The following is a 23323-nucleotide window of genomic DNA, read 5'->3' on the forward strand; positions in this document are numbered from 1 at the left end:
TCAGAGATGCATGGGCATAAGGTTTTAAAATATTAGACAAAAATAAATTCCTGCTTTGTATTTGACAGTACATGGAGCAAGAGTGGATATAATCGCATCAAAATAGACTTGAAAAAACCATCTCTAAACCACCATAGAATGCCTCGTGAGTTTTCAGTAAAATACATTGGGAATTCTTTTTAGTAGTTAAAAAAAAAAGAGTACTAAAATAATTTTATCTATTTTGCTCCATTGTTTTTCCATACCTGTGATTGGTGCAGCTCTTTAGTTTTTTATTTGGTTTAGGCTGGAAATACAAGGCTGAGGTCACTGGTGCAAAATACATTAAATTATTTTATTGCTTAATTTTTTAAAAAGTAGTGACAGCCTCCTCTGGGACTCTTTGGTTCTTCCCTCCCTCCCTCTCTCACACAAACACAGACTCCTCCCCACACCACTTCCACTCTACCTCCTTCTCTCTAGCTTCCTCAACCTCCTCCCAGGTCCTCCCGCCTCCCTTGCAGACAGACAGACAGACAGACACACACTCCTTTCCCCCTCCCTCCTTACATCTCATGGCAGGAGGGCCCCAGTGTCCTCCGACTGCACTGGAGCACCCCGGAGGCTGCGCGAGTCATGGGGTGGCCCCCAGTGGCTTCAAGTGAGGGTGGGTGCCTCACCCTGCAGCGGTTGCACAACTTGTGCAAAACTACCCAAAAGATACCCAACGTGTTTTGCCCAAAGAAAGAGTTCCTCTAGGGAATCTATTAATCTTCCAATGATTCATCAGAAGTGGGCATCTTGGTTGAGCACTGTGTGTATTTTTTAAACCCATCAGGAACTAACAAGCCTTTGCATGATGAATAACTTCACCTAATTCACCGAAAAATCTTCTTGGAAGAAGATATCAGCCAACAGCTCTCTACCAGGAATCACATGAAGAAGCCCATTACCAAAGAATCATCTAAAAAAGGTTTTCCAACGAGAGCGATAGCTAGGTACATCCAACTCACAGTGGCACAAAAGGAACTGAGAGGAGGGGGTAGCCTGCTCACAGGATACATGATACCTATGGCAAAAAAGCCATGTATGCACTGCCTCCTGGGAATGGGGCACCCCATTTTAGGAGTTTTTAGCTGGAAATAAAATGTCTGTGGCTGGCCTGCGCAGGTGCAGTCCGAGTCCCAATGTGGGGCTGTACCAGATAATGGAAGATGAAATATTACAAACATATTTCACAAAACTTGAAAGAGCTCTGGATTTGGTATACAGAAAAGCACTGGAATAATAACATTTTCCCCTTCCCTGTAGGCTATTTGGGCTGCAAGCAAACCGCATAGAACAAACACATATGCATTTCCAGGTAAACAGGCATAGGGTAGGTTATTAGACTAGAAAAGCATCATGGAAAAGGGGTGTTTGTCTGGCGGTGAGAGAAAGAGAAAGATGGCCGGGAAAAAATAATGTTCATCCATTTTAAATGGAAACTCCTCCCAAATAGTGTTTTGATATAGCAAATATAACCACTTCCTGCACACAATCTGCAGGGCATGGCAGAAACTGCAGCGAGAGTGGGGGAAGAATATTACTATGGCTATTGTATATTACCATTATTGTACATTTCCATTCTCCATACTATATTTGAACTTACCATTTCCTACAACAGTAAGATTGTGAGTCTTGAAATTGTCCTCCGTGCTTTCCAGCCCCAAAGATGCATGTGCCAGCAAGCTGTACTTTGCACCACTGGTTAATTTGAAGCAGATTGAGTCAGTACAGTTAATTGAAAGGAATTTATACATCTTGTTCTTACGGCACAGTCTTCCAGCTCTTTTAAATAATTTAACCCACTTTGAATCCATTTATAGCTTCCTTATTTATAACCTGACTTTTTTACTTAGTTTCAGGGTGGATTACAGGATATAAACAGTACAATCAGATATTATTAGACGCCCAATGAACAACACAACAGGACTACGATTACAGAATTAAGGAACAATGAGAACAGCCAACTAAGACAGGTAAACTGTAAATGTGATCTACAATGTAAAGACAATGCAGTACAAGCAGGTGGTAACTACAGTCATCATTGCAGAGGGTTTTCATCTTATTCTCAAAAGATTTATGTATACACACATAAAACTCTACATGAGTCCCACTGTTGTTTTGATTTCTTAAAGGATTTCCCCCCTTCTTTTTGCAACTTCCAGCATCCCTCAGTAAGCTAGATTCTGGAAATTTTTGGTGGAGGGATCACTTGGGCATAAAACTGGGTCATTGTGAGTGGGCAGGTAGTTGAGTTTCTGCATTATGCAAGGGGATGGACTAGATGGCCCTGGAGGTTCCTTCCAACTCTATGATTCTATGATTTAAATTTTAAAGGCTGTATTTCCTGCATTATGCAAGGAAATGGGCTAGATGACCCTGGAGGTGCCTTCCAACTCTATGATTCTCCCTTTGAAGTTTAAATACTCCCCCCTCCATTGGAAACAATGGACAACAGAGCACTTTGTTTGAGAATTGGATCCCTGCTCCAATCTTTTTTCAGTGTTGAGGGCGGGAGGTTGAGGAGAGGTACCAGGAGCTATGCTGCAAATCTGGCGCCTCTACCTCAAAAAAAAACAAAAAAAAACAAAAAAAAAAAAAAAAACAGCCTGCTCCCAAGCCTCAGATACTCCTGGTTTGATTCTCCATTATACCCTCTGAGGCCCATTGACTATAATGATCCCCATAGGATATAATGGAGCAAAAAGATTTTGAATTTCCTGAATTTAAATACCATAAAAGTATTGAGATTCAGGAATATTGGGAAATACTGATTTGGGGGGGGGGTCATGAAAACATGAAAAATACTGTGGTTTTTTTGCATACTAGTAGTCATTTGAGACTTGTTTTGGCCTATTCATGAGTTGAACTAAGATAATAATTGAACAAAAGCCGTTTTCTTCTAACAGCTCCATAAGTTTTGCCAGCACCTGATGAATAGGGAGGCTACTCTCCCCCACCTCCAAATAATTAACTTTATAGAGTGAAAGCTACGTGTTATACTGCCGTAGAGGATAAATGCCATTGCTCCACAATTCCCATTAAAACATCAAGGGAAAAGTCTTTGCATAGTTCAAAATAAGTTGCTGGATTCCCACCAAAAGATTCTCAGTCACTAGACAAACACATAAAAGCCATCTGTAATTGAACAGTTTTGTTCCATTTGAAATAACTGAATTTTTAAAAACAAAACACAGATGAAAATCTTCTGGTGCCGAATGTTTAAGTTAGCTAGTTTTAAAAGATCTGTACTATTTATAGTGCAAGAGATGCCAAGGAAAACATACGACTTCACCATTGAAATATGCCTTGCAGTACCATTTCCCTCCTAAAACATGAAATTCCCTCCTCTCTTTTTGGCTCACTTCAGAATGCCATTTCCAAATTGTTACCATTTGCCAGTTGCTTCATCTTTCAAATCTTTTATCAGTTTTCAAATTTAACAGGCTAATTAGCATCGCTAGCAATATTTTGTCTAAATGTTTGAATTAGATCATTGCCTTAAATGGAAGTGTCTTTTAAGAAACAAAGGAAACACGGTTGCTAGGGATTGGGAGAGTATTTTGTGGCCCCAGTTCTTCCTCCATGCTCCCAAAACTGAGTAATACCAGCCTATTAAAAAGAGACCCTTCTGGCTCTCATGTACACTGGCTTGATGCTGTCCTCCAACCCATCCAGGCTTCTTATCTAATACCTACAGCAGAGTTGCTCATGTGGTATATTGGCATTCCTATTACAACAAAGGTGTTGAATCTAGCTCAAAAGTGACATTGCTGCTTGACTGTTTTCATGGCCTTGCAAATGCACTGCATTCCACCATCACGGATCTTAACCTGCACCCCCATTAACCCAACTGCCCTCCAGATTTTTAAAAAGTTGATGAGAGGGGTTGGGTGTCATGAAGGAAAGTGTCCTATAAGGAATGAGAATCAGGCAGGCATTGCCCAGCTTCTGTGGTTGACACAAGAGGCCCAATACTACCTATTCACTGCAGTCCCTTGGCAGTTTGTCTGCGAGGCTTTCTGGGACTCCCAAGAAGAGTTTCAGAAGTCTCAGGAGACTGCCGGTGTGGGGGGGGGGGGGGGAGAGAAATCCCACCTCTACTCAAAGCTTGCTAAAGCCTCCTCTGAAATACAGCACTGGTTTGCTCTCAGGGCAATATGCAGCACTAGAGTATTATGGTCTCCATAATCTCCAGTTCAGCCACTGATCCCACACTGCCAGCCCCGTATCCCGGCCACTGTGAGAAATTGACCTTGAGGTGCCGAGCAAGAAGAACAGCAGTGCACGGATATTAAAGGGGCTTCTAAGATGTCAGTCAGGAGGCAGAGACCAATCCCGTGTCCTCATTTTCCAGCTCAACTCTCGGGCCACTTGACTTTGTAACTGGAAACAGGCATTCAGCAGCCTCCTCCTGGTAGCCAAGCAGCAACTGACCTGTCCCCCGCTCTCTTCTCCTGTACAAGGGAAGGCAGTAACAGACTCTCATTTTTCCTTCCAACCCCAAGCTTGGGGGAGAAGTACATTCTCGAGACAGTTATTTGGCTTCCATTTGGGCTGATCTTTGGGAGGGAGACAACTGACAGCTGTTTCCTGATATTGCTTCCTTCTGGCAAAATGCCAGTTAGATATTTCCTTTGTTCTGTGATCTCCCCTTGTCCCTTCGTAGTGGGAATTTAGACCTTTAGAGATTGCTAAAACTCCACTCTTAGCTTACACAAGCCCCTTTTTCAGACGCTTTATGTAAAGACACCACAATCCAACACCCCAAATGCTAAAGTACATGTAAAATTAGGAAAGCATTCACTTACGGTACTATTGCTTCACTGAGAAATAACAGTTCAGGGTTCCCATCATCGGATGTAGAGCTGAGTTTCTTCCCAGTAGCTTTGCCAATAGAGGTCTTCAGTTTCTTAACTAACTTCTTGGGAGTGTTTGGTATGATTGAAGAATCTTCAGTGCAACAGCAACTATAGACTTCAACCTTTAGCTGGAAGTCTGGCCCAACTTCCTCACTAGAAACCATTTTTCATAGTTTTAGTGTACACACAACTGTTCAGGCGTAACAAAATGAAACAAATCACATCCAGTTCTACAGCTCACTGGTTCGAACGGTTTAGTCTCATATGTAGCAACTAAAGGTTCTCTAAGACAATTAAATTTCTTTAACCAGGCTTGCTTCTCTCTCCAAGATTCTAAAAGAGATCTTCTCTGATTTGAATGCGTGTAGCGATGGGGGGCAAGCTCCCCGTCTCTGCCACCCTCTACCATTTGTCTGCCCCTTTGAAGAACCACGTATGCTGCTGGTTATTTAGCTTCTAAGCGTTTTATTGCGTTTTTCTTCACCATACAATGTTGCACCTCTCGTGGCTTCTTTCCACTCACCCTCTGTCTCTTGCTCCAAATGCCAACCCCACCACCTCTTGCCTTCTACCCTTTTATATCCCTTCTTCGACCCCCACCTCCTCTATCTTAAACCGATCTGCCCGCCCCTGTTTCCGTTTCCTCTTGATCCAGGGTGTCTACTGCCTCTCCTTCTCCATCCTCCAGTGAGTATGCCTTCTTCCCTTCACTGGTCTTCGGTTCCTGCTAGCTCTTCATTGGGATTGCTTCTCGCTTGCCCTTCCCTGGCTGATTAGGGGTGGTGTGGTATATTTGCTTTCCCCCTCCCCTGTTCTCCTCCCATGGGATCGCTGAGTCTTCTCCCTCTCTTCAGGTCGTCTTCCTCCTTCGCCCTTCCTGCCTCCTGCGCCCACCCTTCCTTCCTCCCCTCTGGCTTGCTCATTTCTCTCTTCTCCCATGTTTTTCCCTCCCAGGTTCCCCCAATCTCTTCTTGTCGGTCTGGAGGGACTCTGTGCCCAGGCACTAGCTGTCTCTTGTGGCTTGGTGTTTGTCCACCCCCGCCTGTTGGCTCCCTCCTTGGCCCAGAGCACTTGGGGGGGCCGGGCACTGGCTGAACATTCCCCGGGGTTCGGCATTTGCATACCTCCTTGCCTGCCGCCCCCCCCCCCATCGGCTCCAAAGTCTGGGGACCACACAATGTGAAGGCTGGCATCCCGAGTCGCTGCACCCATCCCCTGCAGGGTTTGAGCTATTCATTCCATCACCCATATACCAACTGCTTCCCAACCAACAGCTTCTTATAGTACAATTAATAGAACTTACAACCTTTGAAATGCATGTAAAGAAAAAAATTCTAACACATCTAAGACGTCTCACAGTGGAACTCTGGAAAAAGTGTATCTCCAAGATTAGAGACCAGCTATGGGCGCTGTTCAGGATTAAGTTGCAGCTTTGGTCAGGATTTCTTAGTCCCGCTCAAATAATTCTGTCATGCCACCCCCAAATATGCAGATATTTATTTTCCTATACTCCAAGCAGTATTTACGGTCTAACCTTTATGAACCTCTGATGTAGAAAGCTTAAAGTGCATTCTACTCTTAAGGCCAAATGTGCTTAGGCGGGAGTAACTGTCGGTGGGATTTTGAATATTCTGATGTTTTAACTTAATCTTTGGTGTAAGAAAAATCTGAGTTTCCTAAAATTAACTCAACAAAAATGCAACTTGGTGAGGACATTCGCTGACCCAAAGATACTTACAAGACAGTGACGTTTTCAAAGCAGATGTCTGTTATTGCTTTATCCACAATAAGTAGATCCGTATCAAACACCTGAGCTCCGATTTTGAATAAGCAAAAAACCGAATAACGCTGAGTTCCTGGAAAGCAAACAAAGGCTTAGTATTACAAAAGATGTTATATACCCCAGTAGGAACTGTCACACTAAACAAAGCTAACCCAGCATCAAATGAATATATTAAGGTAGTGGTGGTCTTCTTCCCTTGGGTTGGAATTTGCACAGATACTGTTGGGTTGCAAGCTGCAATCGAGCTGTCCCTTTTTGGGCTGCTTTTAGTAAGGACCATGGCCTCTGTGTAGAAAGCAATGATTCTCCATGCCCTGCCTTCCTTTGTATGCATATTGGAAGGAGCAACACAACAGTCAAGTAAGGTAACTCAGAGGTGGATAGGATTACTTATTAGTAGAAGAGTGGCTGCTGCTGCTGCTACTGCTCTTCCTGTCACATGGCTATAATGTCACATGTCTTCCTATCATGTGCTAACAACTCAGTGGATTCGATCTGGAGTTACTGGAGGGCCCCAGATCTGGAAAGGTATAAGACGACTGGGTCAGGGCATTGACTGGATCACGCCAAATGTGGGCCCCTGGGCACATGCAGCCCCGTTTTGCACACACAGCTCTCTGAGATCTGAAAGGAGCGTAGCGGGTGGTAATTCCTCACATGGCAGTAGCAGCGGGGTACTGCATCATGCCTTTACTGCCCAAGCAACTTTATAACTGTGTGCTCGACAAAGCATTTACTTAAAGCTGAACTTTGAAAGCACGCACATAGCCGTTTCTAGAAGAGAAATGTAGACTTCAGACTTTAGCTGTTTAGATTTAGTATTAATAACGTCTCTTCAAACCCTGCCCAAGTCACTTGGTCCCAATATGGTTATATATATTTTAAAAAGAAATGGAAAACTATGAAAACATCTTGGGGGCACACACTGTATTACGAATGCACAATGAAGGATTAGTGTATTTTGTCATACTTAGCCTGTCTGCCCTTACAGAAAATCAAAGTGAAATCAATGGCGGGAGACAGCTAGAGAAGACGCAGGGTTAATCTCCATGACACAACAACCCGCATGCGTTCAGGAAGACAAGCCAATAATCCATTCTATACAAACAACTTTAATTTAGATACTTTTCCGGCAAGGTAATTCCCTGCAAACATTGTTTTACATCTCATGTCCAAGTTTTAAGTACTAGTAGTATTTCCTGTAACGACTTCTGGTGTTTCAATATTCCCATGACCCAGCCTTTGGAAAAGTGCTATATACTTGCATCGTTCTACACTTTGCCAAGAAACACATTTTAAGATGCTTGTGAATCCATAGCTCTTATTTCAAACAGCTGTAACTGCCAACATTGGGACAGCCTTTCACGCCACACAGAGAGGGGACTCGGCAGAATTTTTACCTTGCTTTTCTCTCCAAAGCAGTTTACAAAGAGACAGTTTAAATGAACAGACAGGCAAGAAAGAATGCAATATCCTGGCAGATTCTAAACAAGCAAAGAGATTCTTTAAGCACCAGACTGCTTAAAAGAATAAAACAGTTTTCTTGTGAAGAGAAACCAACTTTGAATAGAAAGAGGAGAGATTCCTAACTGCCTAACTGTTCTCTTCTATGTTTATTCAATCTGTTGTGAAGGCAAGCAGGGCCTGTACTCAAAGGACAAGGAGGTCTCCAAATGAGCCAATCAGGACACTGGAGATTATTTGAAAAATACCAGGAAGTTCCTTTTCTAAATATGCTCAATTCACATCTTTTCTGATGCCCCCTGAAGGATATTCTTCATATGCTTTTGAATCATGCACACTACAATCTTGCATATTACAATAAATGATACCCTTTCCTGGTTATGGATCCATTGGGCAGCTTCACTCTTTTGCTCTTCCCCTCTGGCATATGTCCTCTGCCCACACTCAGGATTAAAGCACCCACAAGCAGAAGTTCAGCTTGCCCATCCCCAAGAATTCCCTTCTGTTGCCAGTTGAATTTATCTGATAAATAGCTATTAATAAGGTGCTGAGCTCCCATTTTTAGTTTTAAAATATCATTTTAAAAACATACATACTGTCTTTATTGTTAAAGTGGTCGGAACCTTTCCACATCAATGGTATTCGAAGGTCTAAAACAAAAAGGGAAAGTTAAATCAGAAGGCACCATCACATTCCAGCCCACTCTCCACTTAATCTCTGTCTAGGTGTAAGCCAGTCTTAACATACGCTAGCCAATCAGCATCAGTAACAAAACTCTGGTTTTTGCTTCTTGCTCCATGACAAAGAGAGCCCAACATCTTTGACAATTTGATTTTGCAACCCTTCCCATCTTGTAATTCAGGAGATTCACATGACAAGGCCTCCTGATCATAGCTGGAGACACATTCCCTGCCTCCCTTTTAACATTCACCCTCATTAAGAGTTCCAGAGAACCTGAACACTTGCACACTGTTGTGTTATTTTGGATAGTCCCAATAAAAGCGATTGCCCGGGGAGGGGAGGGGGTGTTTTCATGTGTTCTTTTGGCACTCTTTTACAATTGCATCAGCTGAAAACAGGTTAGAATCTCCCTTACAGACACCTAAAATACTTGCATTATCATGTTTTCTTGTGGGAGTGGGGTGGGTAGACTGAAGTCTACCCTCCCCCACAAGATAATGGTACTACTTCAGCTTGGGAACCTCTCAAGGTCAGAGGAATACAGTTCAGGGAGGATTGAAGTGTCAACTTCTGTTAAAGAACTTCAAGTAGCAGAGCCGAAGAAGGCCTCTACCTAAGACTTGAAGAAGAAGAGTTGGTTCTTATATGCTGCTTTTCTCTACCCGAAGGAGGCTCAAAGCAGCTTACAGTCGCCTTCCCTTTCCTCTCCCCACAACAGACACCCTGTGAGGTGGGTGAGGCTGAGAGGGCCCTGATATCACTGCTCGGTCAGAACTGCTTTATCAGTGCTGTGGCGAGTCCTAGGTCATCCAGCTGGCTGCATGTGGGGGAGTGCAGAATCAAACCTGGCATGCCAGATTAGAAGTCCGCATTCCTAACCACTACACCAAACTGGCTCTCCTAACCACTACACCAAACTACTACCAATCAGAGTAGACAACCATTGAGCTAACTGGGCCACCAGTCTGACTCAATACAAAGAAACTTCTCCCTACCCTTTAGGAAAATACCAATCCACAAGGCTGAAACCATGGGAGAGTATGCACAGAATACTCTATTTTTGCAATGCCAACAAGTAAACAAATTGGTTCAATGCCACAGCACACAGATGCTGGAAAATGCTATCATGCTGCATATTTTCTAAATAAACTGAAGGGGAAAAAAAGGATAAAAGCATTCAGATGAAGAAATGTCCACAGTATTTGGAAAAAGTAACTTGCCTTTAAATGAAATGAGAAAATACAGGAAAGCAGAAGTGACCAGCTTTATGTCATAAGAGATTAGATCTCAATCAAATTCATCAGCAAACATTCTCTAGCCGGCAAAGCAGATTATAAAAACTTCAAACTGGCAATAAATCCCACAACACTCTTCCTCAGACCTGCCTTGGTTTTTAGCTGCGCCACAGGTTACTTTTTTCTTGGGGTCATATTAATGTAAGAAAAAAAAATATCCGGACGACAACAGGATTAGGACATAATTTACTCCAAACAGAAAGACATGGACAATGATGGCAATATGGATTAGTTTCCTGTTTTAAAAAACATCAGTGGTTATTTTCTTTAGCGTTTCACCAAAGAATCACTTATCAGACTTACCAATCAAACCTGGCAGCAAAGATTTTTATTTTCCATTCAGGCAGATAAGCTTCAAGTTGTTGATTATTTATATAGCACCATCAGCATATGTAGCACTTCACAGAGAGAGAGAGAGAGAGAGAGAGAGAGAAAGAGAGAAGTTCCCTTCCCCAAAGAGCTTAGATTCTAGGGTGGGAATCTACATCAAAGGGAAGATAAAGTCAGGCAAAGCTAATGGGCAGTGACATATGCGTCAGCTACATGTCATTTGGGAATGAAGGATTAAGTCAAAGTTACAGAAAAAATGACAAAGGATATGAGCAAGTTTTTCAGTACTTTTTAAGCCCATTTTTCAGTACTCGCAGGAGTCTCAAAGCGGTTAACAATAGCCTTCCTTTCCTCTCCCCACACCCAGTGAGGTAGGTGAGGCTGAGAGAGCTCAAAGAGAACTGTGACTGGCTCAAGGTCACCCAACTGACTGCATGTGGAGGACAAGGGGGGAATCAAATCCAACTCTCCAGACTACAGGGCACTGCTCTTAACCACTACATGAAACTGGAAGGGCGTGATATACTTGAGGAAGAAGTTTGAGGTTTCTCTATCCTGGCCCCCAACTGGTGGAATGACCTCCCTGAGATCAAAGCCCGGCCTGGGCTATTGCAGTTCCGCAGGACCTGCAAAATGGAGGTCTTCCGCCAGGCATTTGGTTGAGGTAGACTGAACCAACATCATCTGCTGGGCCCCCCAAAAACCCCTCACCATGAACAGAACCCAAATTGATCAGCCTACAGGACCACAGTTAACCGGTTGACACTGGGATAATGACATTGCTATAGTTGGAATTGTTATATGAAAAAATTACTGAACTATTATTGAATGCCCTGTTTTACTTGTATTTATTTGACTTATTGAACTATACTGTATTATCCCTATGTTATATGCAAACCAGCCGGCAAGGGAGGGAGACATATAAATACAATAAACAAGTATTTGAAAGGTTGTCATTTGGAGGAGGGCAGGATGCTGTTTTCGTTGGCTGCAGAGGAAAGGACATGCAGTAATGGGTTTAAACTACAACGATATAGGCTAGATATCAGGAAAATATTTTTCACAGTCAGAGTAGTGCAGCAGTGGAATAGGCTGCCTAAGGAGGTGGTGAGCTCCCCCTCACTGGCAGTCTTCAAGCAAAGGTTGGATACACATTTTTCTTGGATGCTTTAGGATGCTTTGGGCTGATCCTGCGTTGAGCAGGGGGTTGGACTAGATGGCCTGTGTGGCCCCTTCCAACTCTATGATTCTATGATTAACAACATAAAAAACAGTGAATAGGCAAGACATTTAAAAGAACACTAACAGCAGAAGTAGAAGAGTCAGATTTACAAGAGCCCTGCTGGGTTCTGTCATCCTGAAAAGCCTAAAACTACATTCCCAATGATCTTCTCAGGCCCCTGCTTTCTGAGGTTAGACAAATGGCAGCCTCACAGCGGAACTTTGAATATCCACAATGTCAATACTAGGAATCCTGTGGTTTATAGATTAGTTCAAGGAAAAAAATTGAAAATATAAAGATAAACTAAATTAAAATTCACTCAATTAGATATCTTGTTACATACCTGATCACGCCACAGCAATTTTAATGGCCTTTAAATGCCTTCATTTTTAATCTGGACTAGTCCTTACTGAAGGAGTAGTTTCAGGTTATTTATGAAAAGAAAATTAAAATTATACAGAAGCTGAAGCTTGGGTGGTAACTTCTTATTTATTGATTATTGGACTTATATGCCACCCCCTCCTGGACAGCCAAATTGGGGAAGTTCAGAACAATAAAAGTACAATTAAGACCAAACTAGAAATAAACAACTCCAACCAATCCCCTTCCCCGCCATCCAATGGCTGGAAATGCCAAAGGTGGGGTGGTTCGAGGGAAGAATCCGATTGATGTTCCGCCACCCAGCCTCAACCAAATGCCTGGTGGAAGAGCTCGGACTCGCAGGCCCTGCGGAACTGTGAGAGCTCCAACAGGGCCGTCAGTTCTTCAGGGAGTTCATTCCACCAGGATCGAAAAGGCCCTGGCCCTGGTTGAGGCCAGGCAGACCTCCCTTGAGTCAGGGATCACTAGCCTGTTTAGATTCGTAGAGTGTAATGCCCTGCTAAGGGCATAAGGAGACAGGTGGTCTCTCAGGTATGCCAGGTCCTGACCGTGAATGGCCTTGAAGGTCAAAACCAAAATCTTAAACTTGATCCAGAATACCATTGGCAACCAATGCAGCTGCCACAGCACAGGATGGATATAGACCCTCCTTGATGTTTTAATGAAGACCCTTGCAGCTGCATTTTGTATCAGCTGCAACTTCCAGGTCAAGGATAAGGGCAGGTCAGCATACAGAAAGTTAAAGAAGTCTAGACTGGAGTTGACCATCACATGGATCAAAGAAGCTAGGTGTTCCTGGGCCAGGTAGGGCAATAGTAGCCTTGCTTGGTGTAGGTGGTAGAATGCCATCTTGGCTATCTTTGTGACCTGAGCCTCCATAGAAAGGGAAACATCAAAGGTCACCCCTAGATTTTTGGCTAGTGGTGCAATCTCCAACTGCACCCTGTTGAAGCTGGGAAGATGTGCTTCCTGACCTGAACCCTCCCTCCCCAGCCACAGGACAACATCTTGGAAGGGTTGAGTTTCAAGCAACTCTGCTTGAGCCAGACCGTCACTGCTTCCAAACAACTGGTGAATGTATTGGGGGGGGGGGAGTTAGATCAGCCATCCCATAGCTCTGGACCAGCTGGGCCAGAGGACGCATATCGATGTTGAATAAAGTAGGACAGAGGACTGCCCTTTGTAGGATTCCGCATGACAGTTGGTAACTATGTGATTGTTCATCTCCCACGGCAACCCTCTGTGTTTGGTTCTGGAGAAAGAAGCCACTACAAGGCTGTCCCCTGTATTCCAGCCCGGTAAGGAGGTGGGCTAACAACTGACAGATCAAGCAACACAAGGCGCACTGACCTGCTTCTATCCAGATGGCGCTGGAGATCATCCGTAAGGACAACCAGAACCATCTCTACCCCATGGCCAGGTCAGAAGCCAGACTGGAATGGATTAAGTACTGAAATTTCCTCCAAGAATGAATGCTAGGAGCTGGTCCACAGCAGCCCTCTCAACTACCTTCCCCAGAAACGCAAGATATGAGACGGGGTGGTAGTTGATCAGGTCCCATGGATCCAGCCATGGTTTCCTCAGCAGGGGGCCAACAACTGCCTCTTTCATCCACTCTGAAAACTCTCCCAATGTCAGGCAGAGGTTGACAATAATCACGAGGGGACCCACTATCCTAGTCAGCCCTCCTTAAGGAGCCAGGAAGGACAGGGTCCAAGAGAGCATGTGGTTGCCCTCACCGCACCCAGCAGCTTGTCAACTTCGGTTAAAGAGAGCCGCCTGAAGCCATCAAGTAATTCCTTCTGAGATGTCCAATGGGCCTCCAGTTCCCTTATTGTATTAATTCTGGGGGGAAGGTTGTAGCGGAGTAATGAAACTTTGTCTGCAAAACGACTTGCTGTAAAATTAAGCAGTAAAATTCTGAAATTACATTTAATACCTGATCTGTATGTAGCTTTGTTAAATTTATTCACAGGAGAAAAAAGAAACAGGCACATAAATCATTGATATTTTTTAAAATAAAAAACAGCAGCAAGGTCTGTCAAATCTTAGCATTAGAAGTCTACAAAAAAATGACAATTAATATGTTGTACCAGCAATATAATTCTGGTGGAAAAATCAACTCATCAGATTATATTAGCAAAAATATCGAGTGCAGATGCTTTTCATGTTCTTTGGAACCCATTTATTATCTTTTGCTAGTCAATGCTCAACAGCCCTTCACCTCCACTCAATACTAGGAACGTATGGAAAGATACAATTTGAGAAATAAATCAGGCTTAAGTGATAAAGCTGTAAGAACTTATTATTAAGAGGCATAAAACAAATGTGTGAGGGCAATTGTTAATTGTGATTGTTTTGTTTAACTTGTGTTGTTACCTGCCCTGAGCTACCAGGAAGGGTGGGATACAAGAATAAAGATTATATTATACTAGGGGCAAAGCCCGTTGTATCCAAGAATACAATGGGAGCTAGAGCTTGGCAGTGGGAAGAAGGGGAGGAGTTGTCCAGTCTGTGAGGGCATGGGGTTGAATGTGTGTGTTGTGTGGGAGGTTGTGGTGGCGTGGTGGCAAATGAGGGCATCGGTGTGGAGATATGGGTGTCAAGAACCTGTGGTGTGGAATGTTCGTTGAGTGTGGGAGAGGACTGACCTTTGGGAATTGTGGCATAGTGGTTACAGATGAGCTTTCCAGAGCCATGTCCTCAGATATGTGAAGGGAAAATCGGACTGGAGATTCTTCTTAGGGGAAGATTACATGGCAACCAATCCCCCCCCCCCCCCGTTCTGTATCATTTCCCTTCTTGTGTGAATTAGGCCACAGACACTGAAATGCCCCTCTGCCCTAATATACATGGGGTAGTCACAGTACACAGGTGTCCACCCTGTTCCTTCTTTTCCATTTTTTCACTGTTAACAAAATGTTATGTGCCCACATGCTTCTTTCATGGTTGTTCCTTAGAAGAACGGATTTTTGTACCGTTGTTTACTACCCAAAGGAGTCTCAAAGCGGTTTACAAACACCTTTTCCGTTCGTCTCCCCACAATAGTCAACCTGTGAGGTATGTGGGGGTGTGAGAGGTCTAACTGGGAATGGGCCGCAGTGACCCAGCAGGCCTCAGATGTCTCAAAGCATTTTCCAATCGTCTTCCCTTCCTCTCCCCATAGCAGACTCCAGATGAGGGAGGTGGGGTAGAGAGCCTCACAGGGAAGCTGGCAACCCTAAAAGGAAGACTCTCTGTGCACGGCAGTCTTGACCTTAGTAAGATTTTTTTATACTGGTTTTTTATTTGTTAGGCCAAGGTTGGAAATAGTCAAGTCAGTTCCCATGTGTCTCCAGCCATTTACTTGTTCACTATTTACAGTTTCAGGCTGTAAATATTTATTTAGATCTTCCTGCACTTTCCAGACTCACAGGACTGATACTGGTCTGCCTGTCTGTGCTCCAGAATACAAACAGTTGCTGGTAAGGGCTGGCCATAGCCCATAGCCCAGGAGGGACACACCTGTACCACTCCCTCCCAACTGCAGGCAAAAATGCCTTCTTTGAAGGCTGGACTCTGAGGCATTGTACAATTTTAAAGTCCCACCTCCAAACCTCCAGGAATATTTCCAACCCAGGTGTAGCCAACCTCCAGGTGGGGCCTGGAGAGCTCCTGGAATTACAGCTCACCTGTAAAGTATAAAGATCAGCTCCCCAGGCAGAAAGGGCTACTTTAGACAGGGTTGTGGTAGAGAAGAAACATTTAAGGCCTCCCACACAGGTTGTTGTTGAATTGAAAGACTTGAGGCCTGCTGCACAGGGTTGTTGTGCAGATGAAACAGGATACAAAAGACCCAGTTTCGTCTGCAGAACAACGCTGTGCAGTAGGCCTCAAATCTGCAGAGAGTTGTAAAGAAGAAAGACACATGGCTTGGCTGTGCCTAATCCCCGGCCAGAGCAGTATTTTAAGTGAGAAGGGGCTTTTCTGTGGCCTCCCTGTCAGTCAACTGTTTGGCAGAAGGGGAAATCCCCCCCCTTAAAAAAGCAATGCCCTCAGGCTCCCCTGCATTGCTCTTGGAAATGCCTTCCCTCCCCTCAGTCAGGGGCCGTCAGAGGCTCCTTCAAAGCAGGCCTGAAGGGAGGGGGGAGGGAGCGTACTCACCAGCCTCCTGCCAGCTCTGTCAGGGTTCTGAGGGAAAGTTGCAGTTGGACATGACAGTTAGGACAGCCTTGGGACTAAAAGGGCTGGTGCATCCTGTCCAGGCCTCTGTTCTCATCCCCCTTGGCAGCCCTGCTGACCTCCTCTCCCTGTGGTGGTCAGGAGCAGACTGGCAGCCATGTCTCCAGATTGCCCTGGAACTCTGGTCTGTCCTGTTGAGGGCCCAATCGGAAGGTGCTTTGCGCCTTCCGATTGGCTTCTCTGCTTGTCAGTCCGGGGCCAAGGGGCCAATCTGGGAGTTTTGATCATGGACACAGCCCACCCCAACACCCCTAACTGTTTTAATAAGAGGGAACACATATACTAGCAAGGAAGCCCATTGCAAGCACAAATGCAATGGCCCTAGGACCCAGGGGACACTAGGAGGTGCAGGTCACTGTGTGTGTGTGTGTGTGTGTGTGTGTGTTTTCTCTCTCCCTCCCTCTCACTGCATGCCTTGCAGCAGAAGGCATAGCAAGTAATTACGAGGGAAGAAGGGCTGGTGTGCAGTTTGGGGCAGTTCTCTCTGTCTCTCTCTCCCTCCCTCGGTCGCAGCAGGAGCGGCTCTCTCTGTATCTCTGTCAAATGAGCCAATGAGCATTCACTTTATTCAAATGAGCCAATGAGCATTCACTTGACAAATGAAATCAGGAACCACTACATGAATAGAAATTAGGTTTCTGTCACACATTAATTAATTAATTAATTAATTAATTAAATTTATAGCCCGCTACTACCGCACAGTGGCTCAAGGTGGGTAACAGCTTTCTCTTACAGTAAAACCCCTTAAAAATCACAAAACTCTCCATTAAAACTCACCCTGGCAGCGATAAAACTCCTTCTCCCTGCTCTCTTAACACTACCTCAAGAGGGTGATCACAGGAGGCCCAATGATCTGGCAATTCAGGGAGGCGCCCAGATCTTACCCTGGTGGAAGAGCTCCATTTTGCAGGCCTTGTGGAACTGTGAAAGTTCTGTCAGGGCCCTCAGCTCTCCCGGGAGCTCATTCTACCAGGTTGGGGCCAGGACTGAAAAGACCCTGGCCCTGGTGAAGGCCAGGCATACCTCCCTTGGGCCAGAGACCTCCAACAGATTTACACCCACAGAGCGAAGAGCCCTGCGTGGGGCATAAGGAGGTAGGCAGTCCCGTGGGTATGTGGAGCTCAGACCATGGATGGCCTTAAAGGTTAATACCAAAACACTGAACCTGATCTGGGCTGCTGTAGATGTGTTGAGTAGAACATGAGAATTACTCAGTGCATGCTTAAAGAAAAATCAAGCATACACTGTAAATGGATTGTAAGTATGTCCACTGTAACTTGTAAATAAAGGTAAAGGTATCCCTTGTGCAAGCACCATGTCTGACCCTGACTCAATACTTGCCATTCCCTTCCCCAGTCATTACTGTTTTACTCCCCAGCAGCAATCTGGGTACTCATTTACTGACCTTGGAAGGAGTCAACCTTGAGCCAGCTGCTGGGATCGAACTCCCAGCCTCTTGAACAGAGCTTTCAGACAGCAATTCGGCTGCTTACCACTCTGCGCCACAAGAGGCTCTATAATTTGTAAATAGGACTCCCTAAATGAGCCCTCCTGCATGCCTTATGTTTTAATTAGTTGCCTTATACTTATTTTTAGCTCTGATTTTTTATTATGTTTATTTTTATTGTAAACATCCTTGATGGCCCTGATGGGGCAGAATGGTGGGATACAAGTGCTGAAAATGAATAATATTCAGGTGAATGTACTTTATTTGAAACAATATGCCTCACTTCCAAATTGATTCATTTGAAACCAAGGTTTGGAATGCAAGACCTGTACATTCCCTAAAATATATACTCTTGCAGAAGTAATTCACTGAACTAGATACCTCACTTCTTTTTGTTCTACCTGCACACACAAATTACAGTATACAAATATTCAAAGCCAAAACTTTTTGCTGCAGAATCATACAGTTTGGAGGATAAGGCCCTGAATATTATTTTGTCACCATAAGCAATGCAGATGTCTGGAACAGGGCTCGCCAACATGGCATTCACGGTTGCTGTGGTGCCCACTAAGTGTTTTTAGAAGGTGGGAGAGCCAGATGGCACTTTTCCCCAGGAGGATTTCTAAATGCCACTGAGTGGCTGAGGGTAAGCTATGTATATTTGCAAAAAAATAAAATGAAAACTGCATGTTCATCTTAAAAAGCAATAAGTAAAAAAAAAACTTCTGCCTGAAACACTGAGAAGCTTCTGACCAAGTCATGTATAACCTTGCTTCCTGACATTCTGTAGCTTCTCCTGCAGCATGGTGTACCCCCCCCCCCCCGCAGGAGAAGCTGTCCCCAGAAACTGTGTGCAGCAGAGAGGTCTCCCTCTGTTGCACACAGACTTGGCTTTGAGGGCACCTCCAGCCAGGTTCTGCTGGGCAGCCCAGTTTAAACCAGACTGCCCAACAGAGCTCATAAAAGAACAGTTCTTGTGGGGAGAACTCTCCCCACAGACTTGGTGGCCTGGTCTAAACTGGGCTAAATAGGCCCAACAAAGGCTGTGAAGGAGACAATCCAATGGGGAGACTTCTCCCCCACAGGCTGAGCTGAGGCACTGTCAAGTGAACACTACGGCATTTAAAGGCTCGCTATCCCTTTAAACACCATCCACAATTGGCAAGTTCATCCGGAAGGCTTACATTCATCTGGCTGTCCCGAAAAATCCTGAACATACTCAGGATTTTTCAGGGGTGGGCATTCTGGATAGCTGAAATTCAGCCCGAATATATATCCAGCTTAAAGAATACTCGGAGAATACACATAAGGTATTTTTCGGCTATTTTTTTCAGCTTGGATATACTGAATGCAAACCCCTGCTGCAGGCTCAGAAAGGTTGGGGATCCTGGTCTAAGACAATGTTTCCAGAGACAAAATCACCCCTATCCAGTAGTGGCTGTCACACTAGTTCTTCTCATATCACACCACCATTATCCCATTATAGGAATAGACTAAGATAATGACTGTTATTACAGGTATTTTGATCACGAAGCCGGATAACTGGAGACTTCATATTCTATAATCCCGGTAAAATTATTTCCATTTTCAAACACAGTAATATTATATTCATCTTCAGTACTCCCATCGCTTCTCCACTTATTTTATTATCATGGTACAGTCATTTATTTACTTCACTTATTGCCTGCTTTCCTCCCCAATGAGTACCCGAACTGGCTTACAACATTCTCCTCTTCCCTGCTTTATCTTCATTGCTGCCATGTGAGGCAGCTTTGGCTGACTGTGTAACTAGCTCAAGGTTAGGCAGGAAGCTTCCATCATGGAGGGGTGACAGATCTGGACCTCCCAGATCCTAGTTGGACGTTCTCACCAGTACACAACTCTGGATCTTCTCCATAAAACCCAATAAAAAGTGTCTACAATCAAGGTATAAAAAAGAACTTTAACTTCCAAATGGATTTGATAATAAAGGGTTTCCCCATGTTCAGAAAGTTCAGAGTAAAATAAAGAAGACGGAATAAAGTATTTCAATAAAAAGGTATTGCACTGCAATCTGTTGCTTGAGAGAGAACCTTGACCTTTGTAAAGGTTCCAAAATATAGGAAAAGAAACATACCTGATATGGCAACCTTGCCCTTACAAGCTTCACGGCTTTTAGCAGCAAAATCTGGACACCTGACAAAAGAAACCAACAATTCGAATTAAATCAAGTAATGAACTTTTCTCTACATTCTCCTTTCATTCAAGAGTAGCTTAGAGATTAGATTAATGGGCATCCAAGTATCTCCTGGAAGCTTCATTTGCAAACTAAGATAGAAAAGTTTTGTTGTTGTGGTTGCTAAACAGCTCCTCCACCCAGTTGTGCTTTTGTGTTATCTTCTATTTTTCCAGAGTTGTGAGCCTAAAGAGAACCCAAAGGTTTGGGCTCTGGAAGAGTTGCTCTACTTGTTATCCTCTTTTTGCTTTGCAGCCATAAAGGTAGCTAAGTCTTTTAGAGATTAAGAGTCCTTTAGCAACTAACTTACCTCCCCCTTAACAGAAAGAAATGCATAAATAGAAAGGTCAAAACCACTTGAGCCTAAAATAATTCTAGGGCTACTAAATGTTTATTAAGATATGTATGCCCCACTTTTCTCCAGAATGAGTACCCAAAGCAGCTAACATCATTTCCCCCTCCTCCATGTGACATTCATAACCATCCTGGGAGGCAGGTTAGAGAAGCCTTTCTTAACTTTTTTTACCATTGAGAAACCCCTGAAACAATCTTCAGGCTTTGAGAAATCCCAGAAGTGGTGCAATCATGCAGAATATGGTTGGGAAGCCATAGCTGTGGACACACCTACCCAGGGCCCCAACTTTCCCACCACCTTAAGGCCCATTATTAGACATTTTGGGAATGGGGAAGGGCCAACATGACCTTATATGGTCATATCACCTGAAGAATATTTAACTAGTTTAAAAATATATAAAAAATTAACTCCCACCCAATCAGGAAACTGTTCCAGGGCCATCAAGGGTTTCATAAATTGGCCCTGGCTAGTATTTTGGTGAGAGACCTCCATCCAAATCAGGGTCATGACACAAAGACAGGCAAAACAGCAAACCAACACTGAATGCTTCTTGCTTAGAAAACCCTACAGGGGTACCATAAATTAGTTGTGACCTGACAGCACAAAGCAAACAAACAAAAAGCTTATGCAGTTAACTAAACTGACCAGCAGATGGCACCAATTAATCATTTTTGAGAAAGAAATTACAGACAAGGTTAAGAACCCTATTAAGCACTGCAAAGGACCCTAAGAGATATGCTCAACTTTCCCAATGGTTTAGCCCACCAAATGCACAATATGTCATCCCTAGAGAGCCACTGTAAATGCAACAGCCAAAACAATTCTACCAAAACAGTTCTGAGACCACATTTGTGGTTTACACAATGGGTTCTGTTTTCTTCCAGAAAAATTATTACCTCTCCCTTCCTTAACTGGACAGGTAAAGGAAGGGAGAGGTAATAATTTAATGCCCCGTGTGTTTCTGGGATAACACTTAACACATAGCTTCATTCTATGAGTGTATGCTGCTCTGGAGGAGATCCTTTTGAAGGAAACTGACCCCTCCCCCTAAGTGCTCACTATGCAGTCAACCTCCAACCTCATGGCTGGGACCCTTTTATACCCATCCAGCCACACAGGAGTCAGAGAAACCTGTTCTTGAGCAGTTAATAGTTAAAGTGCTCTTATGTGTGTCATGCAGCATTAATGAGCTTTCCCATCTATCACAATAGCTCCTGTCTTTCCCTCCAAGGGGCTCAAGGTGACATACATAACTCTCTCCTCCTCCATCTTATACTGAGATCAAACCAGCCAAGTAGGTCAGCCTGCGACAAAATGTCAGCCAGCGAACATTATGGGCATTTGAACCCAGGCTTAACCACTAGACCAGGGGTTGCCAAATTATGGATCTCCATCCATGGACTACAATTACCATGAGCCCCACACTGCCTCTGTAATGAGACCATTGCATTTTTCAACTTTAACAGCATTAAAGAAAGGAGATATTTTTGCATCTGCACAATATGAGATCCTTTAGACTCATCAGGTATGCAAGGCTTGACAACTGCAACAAATGTAAACAAGGAAGAATTAGCCAGAAAACATTTCCGTTAGATCAAGGAACACAAAATTTATAGAGGAAATAATGCTTGACCCACCTGCAATGTGTCCTTCTAGGGATTTCCATCTACACACTCCTTGCATAAGAGGGATAAATGCCCTTCAAAGGCTCCATCTGAAAAGGTAGCCACTTTCCCACAATAAGTGTCTTTATTCCAAAATGGGATTATCACCCATTTCCCATCAGCACCTCCTTTAAGTGGCCTGCCCCTGTGACACCCATCTAATCAGCATCAAATTCCTTTGCTGACACTAGACTCTTCCAGTCATCCCTTAACCCTACCTCCTTGAACTATGCAAGACCCACAAGGGTCCGAGGTAGAGCATTTGCTTGGCATGTAAAACAAATGTCATTCAGTTCCTGGCATCTCTGTTTCAAAGAGTGGAAGTAGCAAGTGCTGGGAAATACACGTCCTGAAACTGTGGAGAGCTGCTGCCAGTCAGAACAGGCAATACCAAGCTAGATGGAATAACGGTCTGACTCAAGTATGGAAGCTTCGTGTATCTGCTTGCCAAGAGCAGGGAAGGATTTGAGGGAACGTCTCTGCCAGATGAGTGAGATTTGAGTAGAGTTTTTGTTCCCTCTTTTTTACAGGTATTTAAGCCTCAGCAAGGCCAGAGACTTAAGCCAAAGGGTCCTTGGCCCACAGCTTGTGGCTCTGGGATGGTTCTGGGTCCAGTGGCCTAGCTCATTCCGTGTTTAAATTATATGTTGGTGTTTATTTTGTAAGCTGCTTGAAGTTCTGAATGTGGGGATTATCAGTTTTATATTCCACTTTTCACTGTCTGAAGGCATCTCAAAATGGCTTATAATAATCTTCCCTTCCTCCCCGCAGAACAGACACCCTATGAGGTAGGTGAGGCTGAGAGAGCTCTGACAGGACTGCTTGATCAGAACAGCGCTATCAGGACTGTGACTGGCCCAAGGTCACTCAGCTGGCTGCATGTGGAGGAGCAGGGGAATCAAACCTGGCTCTTTAAATTAGAAGCTGCTGCTCTTAACCACTACAACATGCTAGCCCTGGGATGTAAAGGTGTTAAGATTAACAAAGATTAAGAACTGTCAATAGTTAAGACATTTGTGAATATTCTGGAATGTACTTACATGGTGTCAGGTAGGGATGTGCATTCAGATATACTGGGTCTGAATATATATCCTAAAAAATAACTTGTCAGGATTTCTGGATATAATCAAATCTCTGGATGGTACTAGATTTTTTGGAGTTCCAAAAAATTGGTCCGGAAGAATCCCAGAAATATTTGGCAGCAACTGGAAGTCAGCATTTTAAGGTTCCACAACTCTTTATTTTTTCTGTTTGTCAGTGTCTTCTGAGGGCTTGGTTACTAAGCTGCTTTGGCTTTGATTCTGTCCTTTGAAATGGGTTTTGTAGGTCTTGCAACATGGTATTCTTTGCTTCAGTTGGTTTGTGTTGGATTTATAGTT

The 23323-nt window shown here is 43.9% G+C and overlaps 1 protein-coding gene across 2 annotated transcripts in view; it reads right to left on the reverse strand.

The window, feature by feature from the left end:
* The window catches only part of RTKN2 (rhotekin 2), a 45468-nt gene that overhangs the window by 15841 nt on the left and 6304 nt on the right, over positions 1-23323 (reverse strand). For both annotated transcript variants that reach the window (XM_077350728.1, XM_077350729.1), the window contains exons 3-7: positions 19827-19885; positions 8730-8783; positions 6625-6742; positions 4836-5039; positions 1631-1725 (exon numbers count right to left, since the gene is read on the reverse strand). In XM_077350728.1, the coding sequence (XP_077206843.1) occupies positions 1631-1725; positions 4836-5039; positions 6625-6742; positions 8730-8783; positions 19827-19885 (530 nt within the window). The remainder of the gene's footprint in view (positions 1-1630; positions 1726-4835; positions 5040-6624; positions 6743-8729; positions 8784-19826; positions 19886-23323) is intronic.

This window comes from Paroedura picta, chromosome 8 (assembly GCF_049243985.1).
Source record: "Paroedura picta isolate Pp20150507F chromosome 8, Ppicta_v3.0, whole genome shotgun sequence".
NCBI lineage: Eukaryota > Metazoa > Chordata > Lepidosauria > Squamata > Gekkonidae > Paroedura > Paroedura picta.